Genomic DNA, 16932 nt, shown 5'->3' with positions numbered 1-16932 from the left:
ACGCATACGAAAGGATTATCAATATAGGGCCCTCGAGGCTGAAGCCAGAGGGCAGCCATCTTAGTTGTACCATGACCGAAATAGTACTGTATACAGAATTAGAGATGCATTTCGTAATCCTAATATAAAGGTAGTATCAGAGCTGGGCACTTGACCATTTTATGCCGGTCCAGCCGCGACCCTCCACCCTTGATTTGGGTACTCTTGTGGCCGCGACCTTCCGGCCATATTCATAAACATTGTCGCCCCCCCCCCAAAAAAAAGCGTCGGTGATTGACGTCGCTGCGGAGGGACGCTAACGGCAGAGGCTTTTTAAGGATCATTAGCTGGCTAATTTACTATTCAAACCCGCTGTGGAAACGCTTCAAACACGCTTAAAAATGCGCCACATAGTACTGTAGCGTCTCACAATGATACGCCACCAATCGTAGTTCAATGAACGCGTTTTTATTACTTAAACCGGCTACGGCCGTGCAACAACCATTCAATCCACCCAGTCACACGCTCTCTCTCCTTTGTCCTCCGCTCCTCCTCTTTCGACCGCACCCCCTCCCATCCAGCAAGCCGCGCGACGCATTCAATAGGCTCGGAAACAACATAACTCTGCAAAACACGAATTCAACCACAACAAAGATAACTCAATTCATTACAGTACTTTACTACTTACCAAACTGCACATGCTTACTTTCATTGCGAGCCCCGGGGTTGTTTTTTTCGTATTGTATAATTATTTGGGTCCAGACCGCCAGGAATGGCAGTCAACAAGTTACTTATTTATTTTTCACTTCCTCTCCTTCCTTCAAAATAAAAGCATACCAGGAAACCCCTATACACAGCAAGTTTGTATTGCATATTGCCGGAAGTAGTGAAGGCCAGAAGAAGTGCATGAACTCCACCTTGATGTGCCAACGTCAGTTGAGTTGAGTCAGCAATATATTCACACAAGTTGTTTTGCATTTAATTTTATTACGAAAACGATCTGGAAGGTGGCGGCTAAGGGGGAACGTGGGTGAGTAGCTTGCTTATGCTTACTTTGCAGCAACGAGCTGCGTGGTGCATCCGTCTACGTGTGGGAAACTGTCATCGCAGCATGTGAGACAGCAACGTGCGCTCAAAGCATGTTTGTATTTCCTCATTGTCACGTCACGTAACGCCTCCCATCTGCAACTGGGGCATACATTACAAAGAGGGGGCGGTGTGAATGCCACAATGTGTCAATGCCACAATCCCTATAACAGCAGTTATCGCTCGAGCCGACGTGGGAGTAGAAAGAAGCCTAAAAATAAGCCTTTCACCAAGTAGGCTGAGAAGAATTTTGGCCACCTCACGAGCATGTCACACTCAAAAGGGCCGATAGTGGGCCGGACTAAAATACACCTCCGGCCATGCTTAGTTAAGCCATTTTTTAAAATATGGGAGAAACATGTTTGTCAATACTCAGAAAATTCCATTTGGAACACAATTCTTTTATTGTCAAACTTCTGAAAATAAATGAACAAAGAACTCATCTGCTCAGAGTACTGTAAGGTCATACACTCAGTCCATTGATTCAGTACAACATCAGAGTTTGACCTTAGTCAGTCCTCAAAGACAGCAGGTTCAATCTTCTCACTGCGAATGGAATTCAGACAGACAGCTCTACTCATTGGATTTCTTTGATTAATTTAAATAAATATGCAAATTCAAGTTGAAAACAGTAAAATAAAATTCAGTTGGTACAGCAAATATCAAGCTGCCATCCAAACATTTTATCATCAATCATTTCTAATACAAAAACAAAAATGAAAAATAAATCACTTCTAACAATAATTAAGCATTCTTTCTGAACAATTAATTGTGGTTTGTGCTCATGTGTAATGCAAACAAATGTCTCCTATTATTGTGATATCCAATTGTGAGCAGACATTTACTTGACCTTTCATGAAGGAATCTGTGGTCAAATAGATAAAAGGTTTCACATTAAATGACAATGAGCGAAGACGAGCCCGATGACCAATCATCCAAATTCACATAATTTGAGAAGTGATTTGTGTAACTGTTATGGAAGATAATCATTCTAAGTTTCTTGAACACTCTCCTGGCTATTACTGATTGGTTGGTCCACAAATGCAAACGCTGCAGTTTAAATATGATCTGGAAGAGAGCGTCAGTTTTTTTTTGTTTTTTTTTTTTAATAGGACAAACCAAATGTTTTCATATTTAATAACAAAAGTTATATGACCATACAAATTTAAAAAAGAAATACAAAAGATATTAAAACGAATATAAATGAATAAATATTCATTGTAAATAAATAAATTACCATTAGAAATTCAAACATTGTCCAAACAAAAATGAAACAAGTAAACTCGCAATTTCAGAATAAAGCACAAAACAATTCTCTTTCACAATTATTCTCTGGTTACGGGTATGAAGAGATTGTTTCGTATGACAAATGAGCTGCTGGTTTTGAAAGCTCTTACTCAGACATTGTAAAATAAGCAAGGTGTCAAAGCACATGTGATTCCACTAGAGTCAATAGGATCAGTATAGGGATTGCAGCTCCAAGAGGGGCTTGGTCATGAAATTGAGGATTTGTTTTCTTTTTTTGCCTCATCTACACATAAAGGTGTCTCAAATTTTACAATAGTACTGTGTAAACCACACAGTCCAACTAACGGATGGGCCTGTTCAGTATTTGTATAGCATGTTTTAACACATTTACTCAAAAGCAGATGCTTTTGTTTGTACAGAATCATTTTTGGAATAATTGTACACATTATCAGCACTGTCACTGATGGTGTAGTGTTACACACGCCTGAGTTGTGTGCGGACAGCGTGCGATCGGTTCCCGCTCAGTGACGGTGTCTGTGTGTGTGCCCTGCGGCTGTCTGGCGACTAGTTCGGTGTGTAGTCTGCCTTTCGCCCATTGTCAGCTGGGATAGACTCCAGCACCTCCCCGCGACCCTGTACAGGATAAGCGGTTTGGAAGATGACACCTTATCAGTACCGGTATATATTTAACATGCGACAAAACTGCAGAGTTCACGTGCCTCGTAAGTGCTTGTTTTGGTTAGCACCATACAAAGTACATGCAGCGCGGTTAAGTCTTTAATATCTGTCTGTGTGTAATCACATCTGTGAAACAAAATAATTACATTTTAATATCGGATGGATGCCCATTATTTGAGGAAATACGGTATTGTTTTTATTTTTGGTCACTTAAGAGACACTCCTCTATGACTGAGGTTGCAGGTGTGCCGTTTTTGGCGAAGCTCTCACCCAGAATGTTTTCAATAAAGACCTCAAGTCAAATGTATGCGGTGCAATCAACACTGAAAAACCAGCAGAGCAAAAGGTGGAACATCAAACCAAATCTTTTTTTCTATACACATTTCAAATTACAACAGACACAGACAACAACACTAAAACCGAAACTCAGGTGGTCACCTTGATTCCTGTTGGCATGTACAAATACAGCATATAGGCTTGAGTGTTTTGCATCATTTGTCACTAGGCTACAGTAAGACTGTGGGTGAGATTTTAACAACTCTTTGTATCTCCTCTCTCACAGTTCACATTCAGAAAGATAAGCGCTAAAAGGCATTTTCCGTTGGTGGTTGCTTCTCTGCTACGAAAAGAGCACAGTTTTTCCTCAATTTCTCATGGCTGTTTTTAGGCAAAATTAAAATAGAAAAAATGTAGAAAAACTGCTGTTCCTGTGTCACATGCCTCAGTGGGAGTCTTGTGTAAAGGCCTAGTTTGAAGGCAATTGATTAAGCATACATTCTGTTCTAAGAGTTCTAAGGTTTTAACAGTTTTACCTTTTCATTCCGTCTTTTTTATATTTTCTTCCAAGAAGAAAAAAGATACAATGCTCCTCACCTGGCAGAGAAGTTCAAAATGCTCCAAAAAGTTCTGCTTTCTTTGAAATTTGTTGAAGAAATATTCAGTAGCAAGACTGGATGTGACAAACAACGGTAGGATGGGTAAATCTGTAACAGGAAGAGAGTTTTTCTCTCTCTAGATGTTTTGAATTCTTCCTTCCATCTGGCAATTTATTAGGCAGCATGACGCTGCTACTTAAGAGTTGAACCACAGCAGAAGGTCTGTGCAGATCTGATGTCAAGCTCCACCGCTTTAGACCCCAAAAATCTAGTTCAGGCTGAACCATCAGTGCCTCTGCTGGTTCCAAGTGAAGTAGTTCAATCCATTGAGCCTCAACTGGTTGAAGACATGATGATCATTTCCACAATCAATTACATTCTTAACTATGCTATTATGCCCATCCCTACAGACCGATACATACATAATGACCCTTAGCATATCGAACCATTTACCCCCTGGCAAATCTCCCCATTTCGTTTTCTCTAGACGAAGAACATCAAGAGGGCGTTTCAGTCACTGCAGGCTTTTTTGTCCAGTGCTTATTACATTTCAAAGGCAGAAGCCTGAAGCTTTATGATTTCAATTTTCTTTTCACCTGTAAAAGATGATTATCTTCAGAGATTCAGCATCAAGACATATGACTCTGCGGAGTCGGCACAATCGGGGGACACGTTGCCATTCATGCGACGTCATGTTTGCTGTCCCTCGTAGGATGTTTTTAAAGCCTGCGCCAAACAGGACGTAGATCCTTTTACAAACAAGTCAAACCAAGCATCGTCGTTTTCATTGGATGCTCACTTCAATGACTTCCTCATTGTCATCCGAGCTGCCGGGGCTGCTGACATTCCTGCCATTGACAATTGCTCTAGCCCTCTGGTCCTCTGAGTGTGCCGACGGGGAAAAGGAGGAAGGAGACGATGAGGAGGAGGAGGAGGAGGAGCTGGAGGCAGCGGGTGAAGTGTATTGTGAGAGAAAGCTTGCTCCAGCTGGACCAGGAGTGGCCGCTGGACCGGGAAGCCCACCAGGGAGCATTGACCCCCGATACAAGCTGGCCAGAGATTGACTATAAGAGAGGGCGAAGCTTGATGGTAGCATCCCTGCCATGCCTGCCAGGCTGGGGCTCAGCATGAATGGCGGCAGGGTGCCTGGAGCCAAAGTGGAAGCGTTTGATGCAGAGGAGGGCTGCGATGAGGAGGAGGAGACATCAGTGATGGTAGAAGTGGACAGTGCCGAGGAGGAGGAGGAGGTGGGGACGGCGCCTAAACCAAACAGCTCCGGCATGAAACTCGGGTCGCCAAGTGCACTATGAGAAGGGTGGAGGAAAGGTGAGCCTGCCCCCATGTAGAGCGGGTGACCCAGTGAGCCACCCAGCATGGCGGGGTTGAAGCCCTGAGGGACGCCGTAGCCACCTGTGTAGGGGAAGCCCTGGTAGGCTAAAGCGGCTGTGGAGTGTTTGCCATCAGCTGGCTGCTTTCTAGGCCGCTCATCCAGCAATGGGGGGGAGGCTTTGCGCTTAGTGCCGATTCTCAAGTCTTGTGCAGCTGTGGCATCCATATTGTGCTGGATGACATTAGCCCTGTTGGCTTCATAGTGGCACACATTTCCACTGCCACTGTTGCTGTGGGCCACTTTAGATGAAGGCAGTTGGTCCATGTTGCTCCCGTCCTCCTTTTCTAGCTGGCTTTCCTTATCTGCAGTGTAGCGCTGCAACTGACTGATTATCTCTGGGCTGTCGGGGGAAAGGGGGCGGGGCAAACTGTTGGGCGTTTGCGGATGCTGTTGGTCTGGCGATGGACAACCGTTAGTACCGGTGGTTGGCTGCTCCTCTGCAGATCCTTGGGGTTCTAAAGAGAAATAATCAAATTGTTATTATGAAAACACCAAATTATGACATCTGTTAAATCATTCAGAGAATGGCTCTAAAACTAAGTTCAGGACATTACGCCCCGATCCTTTTTCATGATGTCATCACTGAGCGGCTTCCCACCAAAACTAAATGGGCAATTAGTAATCCAGTCATTTCTGAAATAACCTAGGTTGACACACGTACCCAGGAAGTATACACAAACAAACATCATCTTTACAGAGTCACAATTTGCTCCAGAGCACAGTTGTGCACGTTAGCAATGCAGCACTATGTAATTAGATGTCAGATAATTCTTCCAACCTTTGTGTGGTGTTGCAGTATTCTCATCTGACATCTTAGGCTTGTTAGCTGCTCTGATAGCAAAGATTCGGCCATCTGATGTCCTGATGTAGGTCCCTACAGTCAAATAAACCAATAGTTGCCTTTCAAGTTGATGAGATTCTTATTTTACCAAATATAAGCCTCAAGTGATACAACTGAAATTATGAGTGTTACCTTTGGTGCCTCTAATGACATGGATGCTCTCTCCTGCTGTGATTCTGGCCTTGACATCTGTTGAGCTGTTGGTGCCTGGAATCACCATATCTAAAAGAGAAACAATATACAAATATTGGTGACTTATTTTTCGCGGAGGAAAAACTCTCATGTAAAGCAAGGCTTCACAAAAATGCCACACACTGTGCTATCTCTTAATAAAGTTTTAATGGTAGTTTTCATATAAACCCAAGTATAACAAAAGGGAGGCAATAATTACATAACTTCCAAGTGCTTTGTGATTGGGCTGAAACTGGAGTACAACCCGAACATATAGTCAGTCAGTCCAATCAGTGACAGAATATATTGCCTACCTGTCGTGGTGATGATCTTCTGCACAAACACTCCAGCTTTTTGCAAGCAGTTGACAGGAAATCCTCCAAGGCTCGACGCTGATGAGTCTTTGGAAGTCGGAGCCGAACCTGCAGATACCTGTGCAGGTATGGCAGGAACTGGAGCAGATTGGGCTGGTGGGACTTTGGCCACCATTTTCTCCTCAGTGTGAGGTGGTCGCCTGAGAATAATTTTGTTGGTTTAATTGGACGATTTCACAATCATTTTTTTTTTTAATTAAAAAAAAAAAACAATCATAATGCATTTACTTTTAAGTCAATTTAATGAATGTTTTATATAGTTTTTCATGCAAAAAAAATCCAAGGACATCAGAATGACTTTTTTTAAGGTATATATGTATATATTTGCATTAGTAAAGATGAAAAGTTTAAACTCTTTTGACTCCGAGCCACTTTGATATCCAGACAGCTTTTTAATCAATTGTGAATATTCCGAATTACAAACCAGTTTCTCTGGCTGAAGGCAGGGATGTTGGTGAGGCTTTGGTCACTGGCTGGGTAGTAGTGCGCGTAGGACGGGCGAGTGTATGGCACAGATGCCCTCTTCTCTTCCTCGTAACCTTTTTTTGCAGCCTTCTTCTCAGCAGTGCTCAGTTTCAGCTCTCTGCGGTCCATGAGCAGAGATTCGTGGGGGAACGGTTGCTGCAATGAGTTAAAGAAATTCAGGTGAGATATGTAATGAGGGTTATTTGTTATTATCTGTAAAATTGCACTAGTCTTGGCTAGTTCATGCATAATCAAAACATCTTTAGAGGTTTCACCAGACAGCAATACAATACCTCCTCTGAAATGTATCCGTCTATCAATTTTACATACTATTAACTATTGACTGATTACGTTATAATATATTAATAATTTCCTTTCAGGGGTGGAATTGAATGATCTGTTTAACAAAGGATGCAGCCGATTTTAGTAGAGGTGGCAAAAAAAAAAAACATCTTGTGAAAAAAATGACCTAGGCCGTTATTTTAACAAGGTGACGTATTATGTTCATCTACCTTGGTAATGAGGTGTGGAAAGAGGCACAATGCCTTCCCGAGGACACAATCCATGCTGTCCTGAGGTTGCAGCTGCTGTCCTTGGCAGAGCTCAGGCTCCTCTTCGGCAAAGTGAAGGAGAGATTCCACCTCCCTCCTCGTGAAGGTCAGCATAGGGTTCAGATCATCCACCACCCGGTCTGAATGGTGGAGGACAGTTAAAATGATGAAAGAGGAATAAAACAACAACACCAGCACACCGCATTAGGCTAGTTTTGTGCACACCCACCAGACATGCCCTGTTTGGAGATCTGGCGGTCATAGATTTTCTTCTCCAGCGTGAAATCACACACCAGCCTATAGACGTGACACTGCTTCCTCTGACCATAGCGGTAGACACGGCAAACTGCCTGGGCGTCATGGCACGGGTTCCAGGAGGCATCAAAAACCACCACACGGTTTGCTCCGATCAAGTTTACGCCCAGACAACCTGCCCTGAGAACCCGTAAAGGTGCGCAGTCCAGTTAATCAGACCTTAAAAATCCATAATAGCATCACAGAGTGTTCAAAAGCGTGTGTGTGTCTGTGTGTTACCTTGTTGATAACAGGAAGACCCACGCTGAGGTGTTGTTGGGGTCGTTGAACTGGTTAATTAATCTTTCTCGCTCTGAGGTGGTTGTACTTCCATCCAGTCCTTTAAAACATCACACAGCCAGACTGAAAACAACTAATGCTGTATTCTAGTATAGGACTGTTTGATATTACATTTCTGGATGTTAGCCACTTTCAATCCAAATATACCCTTTTGCTTGTTAACAGCTATACAAAATCCAAACAAAACTCTATGCATGGCATAGTGAAACGTAAGAGAAAGGTGCATTTTCTCATTTGATAACATTGTGAGATGTATAAATGAATGAATAATCTTGATGACAAATTTGGACAAGGTGTTCCAGAATAGGATTCCTCAGCCTTGGTAGATCGGGAAGGATATTAATTGCACATGATCTGCAGCCTATGAAGATTGAGAAATGCATATACATGTTCACTTTGACTTGTTTTTCAAAATGACTAAAAATGACTAATCATTTATTTTGAGAGGATACTTTTAACATCTTGAAACCCCAAACTAGAAATTATGTTCCTTGCCTGTAAAGAACCAGCAGGTGGCAGTGCTCATTACTAGTTCGAGGGACGACATCGCAAACGTCAGTGCATTAAAATTGATGTGTATCATTTGAGTATACTAGTCTAGTCATAATCCTTCCCGATAACCAAAATGTATTTCTCACAATTCATGAGTGAAACATCACTGTTTCCTTCAAGTCAAACTGTCCACTCTTCGTCGTGTACCTCTTAGCTCAAAGTCACACTGAGCAAGTGGTATAAAAACAACAGCACTCACTGTAATAGTTGTGATTTCGGACCCAGTTCTGGCTGCCTGCATCTCTGCTGGGGGTGTTGGGAGAACACGGTACTGGCCTCTTAGCCAGGAAATCCTCAATCACGGTTAAAGTTGACAAGCTCTGACTGCGGGATACAGAAATAAAAGACTGCCTCATAAGATGGGGAACATGGGAATTCGAATAAAAGCAGAGCAAAGCTGGAACAGGGGCAAAACCTTGCAACAAAATCAACCATTCAAAATGTCCTTTTCTGTGATGTATTTTTCAGCTTTTTACCTGAAAACAAGAAGTTTATCTCCTTTTGTTACGCTCTCCTCAATCAGGTGGAACAGCAGCACCATTTTTGCGGAGTTCTCCAGGATGCCGGGCTTGTAATCACACATTATGTCCTTCGCCTATACAAGAGTAATCGCATATTATAATGTGCGCTTAGCTGAGCAACTATGACTTTCTTTAAATAACATTGCCGTGATTGATTGATTACGGCTCGTGCAAACATCAAGTTGAAAACAAATATGCTACAGTGGCACCTCTGATAACGAATGACTCTGAGGTTGTACTAGTTGGAATTTGAGTGAAATGGTGAGGGGAAACTCTCATGGGTCACACAAAGCCTTGGCAATTGAACGCCAAGTTTTTATTTTAAAGTTGTTTTTACGCTTGGATATTTTGGGTAAAAAGGCTTCATGACAGCAACATGGGATGATTTATGTTATTTCGCTTGGGGTTTGCAGAATTGAGTAATATAGTAAACAGGGGTGCTATATGTTTTTCATCGGGCACACTGGACTTCACTGAGCAACAAACATGGCATCCTGATATCTCCAACTTTCTTTCTGGGCTTTGTGGACAAACAGATCATTTATTTTTACCTCCACCAAAAGTTGTTGAGTTTTTTAATTGCCAAGAGATGTGGTTGAAGAAAAACAATTGTGATGCCCACTTAGGAACCTTTTGCACGTACCCATTCATATGTGATGACCTGATTGGCCCTCTCCTGCAAATGGTTGAGACTCAGTCCCCCAATTGGGTTAGGGTTCTCCGAGGGCTTTGGCTTCTGAGTGGCTGCAGTGGGACATCGTGAAGGTGCAGCTGAGGTTATGTCGTCAAGGTCCAGGTCCTGGTCATTGGCCAGGTTTTCTTTCTGTAAGGCCTCATAGAGCACATCTGGATGGTTCCAAATCTTAAAAGGGAAGGGTGAAGAAGAACCACAGTGTGAAATGACTAGAGGATATTCCATTTTTCTTTCAGGGAAAATACATTCTTATCTGATTACATGTGACCTTATATATTTTGAGGCTGATCGTGACGTATTCAAATGACCCATTTTATTACAGTACACTATTGATTTTCACCAGAACATTACGTAATATACAATACTGGCTTACCACATTGCAAACTTAAAATTTCCAGGAACATTAATTTCTTGGCTGCTGTAGTTATCGGAGCTAAAATATTCCAAACAGATACGTGTTTCGCTGAAGACACAGTATCCAAGGTACCTGGAACTCTCTAAAGTATTGTACTACCGCCTGTTAGCATAGTCTTCTTTTGGTCCTGAGAGAGTACCCCTTAACCACATTTATACAGTAGTTCCTGTGGTCCAAACAGTGAACCTCCGAAAGTTCCTATTTCTTGAGCCTTTGGTGTCCAGGCAGTTTAAACTATGTGTTGAAACATCTTTTGTCTCACCTTGCAGCATACGCAGAAGGCTTTGAGCGGGTTGAGGCTGAGCCAGCCGGTGTTTCCCGCCTCTCTGAAGCGGTTCATGAACTCCGTGTAGAGCGCTCTTTGCAATGGAGACAAACGCACCAGGATCACGTGCTCCTCCTTAGAGGGCAGCTGGTCTTTCAGCACATCGTGGCCTCGTCTAAAACACAAGTGTTAGAATACGTTCATTTGTAAATCAAAGTTTCATTTAAAAAAAAAAAAAAGGCATCATTTGAGATTCCTTTTTTATAAAATTACATTTCTGCAGCTCTGACCAATGTTTTTTTTTTGTCTGACTTCCTGTCTGTTGTTTTTATTATATTAAACTGGATTCACTTTGATGCCAGCACATTGATTATCTCATTAAAAAAAAAAATAGTAATAAAGTACTAAATTGGAGCTGACCACAGTGCATTCGCTCATTTTTGACGAGATTAAATACAGTGAACCCACGCATACTTGCGGGTCAGAACCCGCGGATTCACCCATCTGTGGATTTGTTTTCCAGTATTTAAGAAAATATTTGAATTTTTTGGGGTGGGGGGCCACCCGCTGTTTTCTGTGGAAAAGGCTTGGTGGTTTATCAGTGTTTTTTTCCCTTTTTTTTCAATGCATTTATAAAGGGGCTTCATTAATTATATGCAGATTTTCAGTTTTGGCCGGCCGACCCGGTCCCGATTACCAGCGAATAGTAGGGGTCACCTGTAAACGTACGGGTTTCGAAAACTTGTGTGAAATGGAAATAAATGGGAATTCTCTCTCTATAAGACCTTACAACTCACAGCGCATGTCAGAAAAAATGAGAATCATGAGGTTGAAGGAACTGCCCAAGGAGATCAGAGACAGATATTGTGGCAAAGGCACAGATCTGGCCAGGGTTACAAAATAATTTCTTCAGCACTCAAGGTTCCCAGGAGCACAATGGCCTCCATAATCCTCAAATGAAAAAAGTTTGGGAAGACCACAACTCTTCCTCGACCTGGCCGTCCAGCCAAACTGAGCATTCGTGGGAGAAGAGCCTTGGTGAGAGAGGTAAAGAAGAAGCCAAAGATCACTGTGGCTAAGCTCCAGAGATGCAGTAGGGAGATGGGAGAAAGTTCCACAAAGTCAACTATCAGTGCAGCCCTCCACCGGTCGGAGCTTTATGGCAGAGTGGCCCGACGGAAGCCTCGCCTGCATAGAATTTGCCGAAAAACACACAAAGGACTCCCAGACTATATGAGAAATAAGATTCTCTGGTCTGATGAGATCAAGATTGAACTTTTTGCTGTTAATTCTAAGTATGTGTGGAGAAACCCAGGCACTGCTCATCACCTGACCAATACGGTGAAATGTGGTGGTGAGAGTATCATGTTGTGGGGGTGGTTTTCAGCTGCAGGGACTGAAAACCACCCCCACAACCACCCCCGACTGTTGCAATTGAAGGAAAAATGAATGCGGCCAAGTACAGCGATATCCTGGAGGAAAACCTTTTGCCGAGTGCTCAGGACCTCAGACTGGGCCCAAGGTTCACCTATCAACAGGGCAATGATGTGAAGCACACAGCTAAAATAACAAAGGAATGCCTTCAGAGCAACTCTGTGGCTGTTCTTGACTGGCCCGGCAAGAGCCCTGACCTAAACCCGATTGAGCATCTTTAGAGAGACCTGAAAATGGCTGTGTACCAACGTTCACCATCCAACCTGACAGAATTTCTACTCAATACTGAGCACAGAGTCTGAATACTTACGACCATATTTCAAAATTTTTTTTTTTCATAAATTTGGAAAAATTTCTACATTTCAGTTTTTTTTTCTGTCAAGATGTGGTGCTGAGTGTACATTAATGAGAACTAAAATGAACTTTTTTGATTTAGGCAAATGGCTGCAATGACACAGAAAGTGAAACATTTCATGGGGTCGGCATACCTTCCGTGTCCACTGTGTATGATACAGTAACAGGTACATTTAAATATCCATATGAGCCCATGGAAAGTGTCAATGTTTTAATATCTGTGAAACTCTCATCGTAACGTTTCCAGCAAATTTGAAGAATATTTTTCTGCCTCTTTGCAATCTTACGTAAGTTGTTCCAACAAAGCAATCCAATTGTAACAAAGAATTATTGTACAAAAGTCCGCGCTCTCTCAACGTTTGCTTTTACTCAGTGAGTTTGACAAATCTCACGGTGCCTGTGATTGTACTCAGGCTGCTTTCTCACCTCTGTACGAATCCCTCCAGCAGGCTGTGCAGCACGTGGCTCCTGTACCTCATCAATTGGATGTCCTGGGGTGTGCTGTCCATGCACTGCCCGTTCAGAATGGGACGCTCAAACATGTTACTGAATTCTTGCCGTGAACCTGAAACACATACATATACATTATGACAAAGGAAAAAAAAAAAAAGAACGTTTTGAGGATCCGCTGTAAACAGCAACAAAAATATATGCAGTAGCAATACAATAATAGTAAAAGAATTGATTTACCGAGGAAGTCAGGCCGAACAAAGTCAACCATGCACCAGTACTCCATCAGGTTGTTCTGGAGCGGATATCCTGTCAAGACCACGCGGCGCTTGGTTCGGATGTTTTTCAGGGCCTGAGAGGTGCTGGCGTGGCAGTTTTTAATGCGATGGCCCTCATCACATATCACCACGTCGGGGCCAGGCCTGGCCAAGGCTCTCTCGATCGCTGCAGGAGGATAATTTCCAATTTGAAATCATTTTGTTTTCCTACCACCTCTTCATCTGTTCCCCCTTTCACCTCCCCCACCTATGAGCAACTTCTGTTGCCGGTCCTCCTCATCCAGGTCGTTTGCGACAGGCCCCGCAGTTTTCTTGCTCTTCTTCTTCCTCCCAGACACAAAGTTCTTCTTGAGCGACAAGAGGCGGTACATCTCATAGCCCATGAGCAAAACACCTCCATCCTGGGCCCAGTTCTCCACCACCTTGGCCCTGGATGTTGTGTTTCTGGGTAAGCGCAGAGAAAAGGATTACTTCACACAGCAAACACTGGACTTCTTTATTGTAGTTTGCCTTAAAACGACATCAGTGAAATGTGGACCAAAGGTTAAAGGTAGACCAAATAAATGTGTGATACTACACACACACACACATACACACGCAAAACAGTCAACCTTTAACTCCCCTACGCATACACACACATCCAGAATATGTAAGCGCGCGCGCACACACACACTGGAAACAGCTGTAGTGTGGTAGCACTAGACTAAAAAAAACAAAAAACAGACGGAGCATCTTTGCTCACTTTAAATGCACTGGCATTAGTGTGCGTAGATAACAGCGGAAAGGTAACACATTACATGTTTTTCTTTTTTGCACTCGTCTTGGTGCCGCCGTGACTCACTTGTGTTCGTCGTTGAGGATGTGAACCTTGAAGTTGCGAGGCCTCACCAGGCGATGGTCGCAATCGGGGGGCAAGGCCTCGGCCTGCGGGACCCACATGTTAAACTCTGCCAGCCAGTTCTGCAATGTGTTGACCTGTGGAAGAAAACAATGCCAGGTCGTCGATTACATTCAGTGCAGCTTTTGTTTCTTCCAATTGGATTATCCCCGGACCAGATATGATTTTTTTTTCTGTTACAACACCCTTTGCAGAAATGTCAGAACATGCCACTTGAATCATCTATTTTTCATTCTGATTGTTCACACCAACACCGGCAGTGGCAATGTGAAAAATATTTTGTTCTAAATTTAGGGTGCCAAAATTTGTAATGCATGTGCAAAAACTAGACAGCAAAATATGAGTACATGTATTTTTTACATTTGTTAGTGTGTCAATGGTCTTGAAATCACATTGTGAACATTTATGGTTCCCATATTTGTAGCCTTTGTGGTTTTATTTGTTTTTAGAAGTTCCCAAAGTTAGCAATACCACTTGTCCTCATTTGGATCACACCTTGACCAGTCACCAGCCAATGGCAGACGAACATTCACACCTATAGACGATTAAAAGTCTTCTATGAAACTAGCATGCATGTTTCTGGAAGCTGGAGAAACAAGCATAGGGAGAAGGTTCAAACTCCACACAGGAAGGCCAGAGATGAGAGTTTTAAACCTGAGTCTCAGAATTGTCAGGCAGACGCGCTAACCCCCACTTCACTGTGCCAGATTAGTCATTCATTCATTCATTCAGTATTTGAAATTGACTCCAGAAGGTGCTTACAGGTACAATGGCGAGCACAGTGTGGGCCTTCGTATATCTGAAGAGAACGTCAACGAAGGAGATGACCTGCAGCGTTTTGCCCAGGCCCATGCTGTGAGCCAGGATGCAGCCGAACCCGCTGCTGCTGCCGAAACGCTCCACCGACTCCACCAAGTTGTCGTACAGGAAACGAATTCCGCCGATCTGAGGTAAGTGACACAAACCCAAGTTGGGGCTTTCCTTACAATTCCAAAAATCAAAAGAGGGAATCACTTGGTACCTGGTGAGGCTTTACTGCTCGTGCCAGCTGAGGTGACAGGAAAATGTCCGAGTTTGTTGCCGGATGGTTCAAGTTGACCAGTACCCGTCCTTGGTCATCCGGGCGATTGAAGTCGTCGTTGACGTGCATGCCACTTTGCTCACGCTCTATATCATGGCGGGCGGAGTCTCTGCTGATAGTGGTGTCCTCACTCCGGCTCAGATTAATCGCACCTACAGAGAAGACGGACGGAGGCGTGAGGGAGGGAAGAAAATCTGTTCTCACTGGAATTTTGCTGGAAACCGCATGAAAAGTTGAGCACTGGATTTAATTGTGAAGGGGTCTTTTTTTTTTTCCATTTGATTTTGATCACACAGTACAGTCCAAGTATATGGAGATAGTCACGGGTTTATGGCTAAATGAATATTCCATTCTGTGGGAGAAGGTTGGAAGGCAAAGGGGGTGGGGACGTGTTTTTTTGGGCAAGCTGTATATTTGTTTGCAGGAATGTAGATCAGAGGAGGTGAGCCCTTTCCGGCCCACGCGCACGGAATGCGATGACGTCACCCGGGGTCGTGCGCGGATTCAAGGAGACCAGAACAACAAGAAAATGTGCAGTCTTTGCCCGCCAGGAGCCGAACATACTGAACAATCCATTATTGAGACAGTTACTTTTGAACTTTTGACATCCTTATATAATTTGCAATTGTTACGTTACTCAATACCGTAAATAGAGGATCGCAAATCCCAAATCTGACCAAGCGCCGCAGTCTTTATTTGACCAAACGGATGCGCGTTGTAATGTAGAGAAATGAATAACCCCATGTTGAGCTGACATTTGCCAAGTGGGCTATTTTCCAGCAGGATGAGTTTTAGCAGTTGCAAAACACTCTGGAAAGCCTGCACCTTACCATCATTTGCACTTGTTTTAAAACACAGGTGTCAAGCTCAAGGCAAAAGCTTCAACACAATGTTACCTCGATTTACATTTAAAACTAGTTATCGATAATAAAAATGAGAACCAAATGAAGGGGCAATCATGTAACATGATTGAGCAATTATACACTCAACATATTAGGTAACGTGTAAATGCCATGTGCTCTATGTACATGCCACTGTTTAATCATGTAGGCATACTTCATTTCCTAAGAACCCCAACTATTGATGTTGCACTCTTCGAAAAAGTAAATACTGTTGATATTTCATTTTCAAAGTAGATCAATCCGCCCCGGTTAGTTTTTTGTTTTCTGTACCATATATGACCCAAACTGTGAACTTAAAACCAAGGTCCGCCCCCAACAATTTTTTGGCATACAGTTACACCTCTAACGAGTATACATGTGTGTGGTTTCACCGTTAGAACCAGCCCCCTGAGGGCACTCAGAACTATGATGTGGCCCATGATGAAAACGAGTTTGACACCCCTGGTTTTAAACAAACGCATGTATCTACCTAAATTGATTTAGCAAAGTAGCTACACTCTAACAACAGTTGGGTTGAAAATAACAATTTTGGGCCAAAAATGGACCGATCCACTAATTGGGTCAATTTGACCCACGTTCTTGCGTTGTTTTGTACAAAACAGCCCAATTTTTGGGATTTGTTGTGTACAAAACGACACATTTGTGGGGTTGCAACCCAGGAAGTTGGGTCAAATTGACCCAAGTAGTGGATCAGTCCATTTATGACCCCAAATTGTGTTCTTTTTAACCCGAGTGTTTTTAGAGTAGTTTGATGTCCGTTTTCTGATGAGCACCAGCAGATGCAAATGGGACGAGTAACACCTGATGATGATAATGTCGTTGTGCGTGTACGCGTA

At 43.0% G+C, this 16932-nt stretch overlaps 1 protein-coding gene across 3 annotated transcripts in view; it reads right to left on the bottom strand.

The window, feature by feature from the left end:
* Window positions 1-1445: 1445 nt before the first annotated feature.
* LOC147152627 (helicase ARIP4-like) overlaps window positions 1446-16932 on the bottom strand; it is a 32660-nt gene continuing 17173 nt past the window's right edge. For 2 of the 3 annotated variants that reach the window (XM_086049673.1, XM_086049659.1), the window contains exons 5-23: window positions 15135-15346; window positions 14876-15058; window positions 14057-14190; window positions 13463-13659; window positions 13178-13381; window positions 12914-13052; window positions 10697-10874; window positions 9969-10187; window positions 9281-9399; window positions 9004-9128; window positions 8193-8292; window positions 7888-8093; window positions 7620-7798; window positions 7067-7263; window positions 6583-6782; window positions 6230-6319; window positions 6035-6130; window positions 4666-5711; window positions 1446-4592 (exon numbers count right to left, since the gene is read on the bottom strand). In XM_086049673.1, coding sequence (XP_085905799.1) covers window positions 4557-4592; window positions 4666-5711; window positions 6035-6130; window positions 6230-6319; window positions 6583-6782; window positions 7067-7263; window positions 7620-7798; window positions 7888-8093; window positions 8193-8292; window positions 9004-9128; window positions 9281-9399; window positions 9969-10187; window positions 10697-10874; window positions 12914-13052; window positions 13178-13381; window positions 13463-13659; window positions 14057-14190; window positions 14876-15058; window positions 15135-15346 — 3860 coding nt within the window. In that variant the 3' untranslated portion in view covers window positions 1446-4556. Of the gene's footprint in view, window positions 5712-6034; window positions 6131-6229; window positions 6320-6582; window positions 6783-7066; window positions 7264-7619; window positions 7799-7887; window positions 8094-8192; window positions 8293-9003; window positions 9129-9280; window positions 9400-9968; window positions 10188-10696; window positions 10875-12913; window positions 13053-13177; window positions 13382-13462; window positions 13660-14056; window positions 14191-14875; window positions 15059-15134; window positions 15347-16932 lie in introns of all 3 variants that reach the window. The other variant, XM_086049665.1, reaches the window with a different exon arrangement.

This window comes from Filicampus tigris, chromosome 1, assembly GCF_054856515.1.
Source record: "Filicampus tigris isolate MCC_2025a chromosome 1, RoL_Ftig_1.0, whole genome shotgun sequence".
Classification (NCBI taxonomy): Eukaryota; Metazoa; Chordata; class Actinopteri; order Syngnathiformes; family Syngnathidae; genus Filicampus; species Filicampus tigris.
The sequence above is the reverse complement of the archived record's forward strand: the minus strand, read 5'-3'. Positions and strand labels throughout refer to the sequence as shown.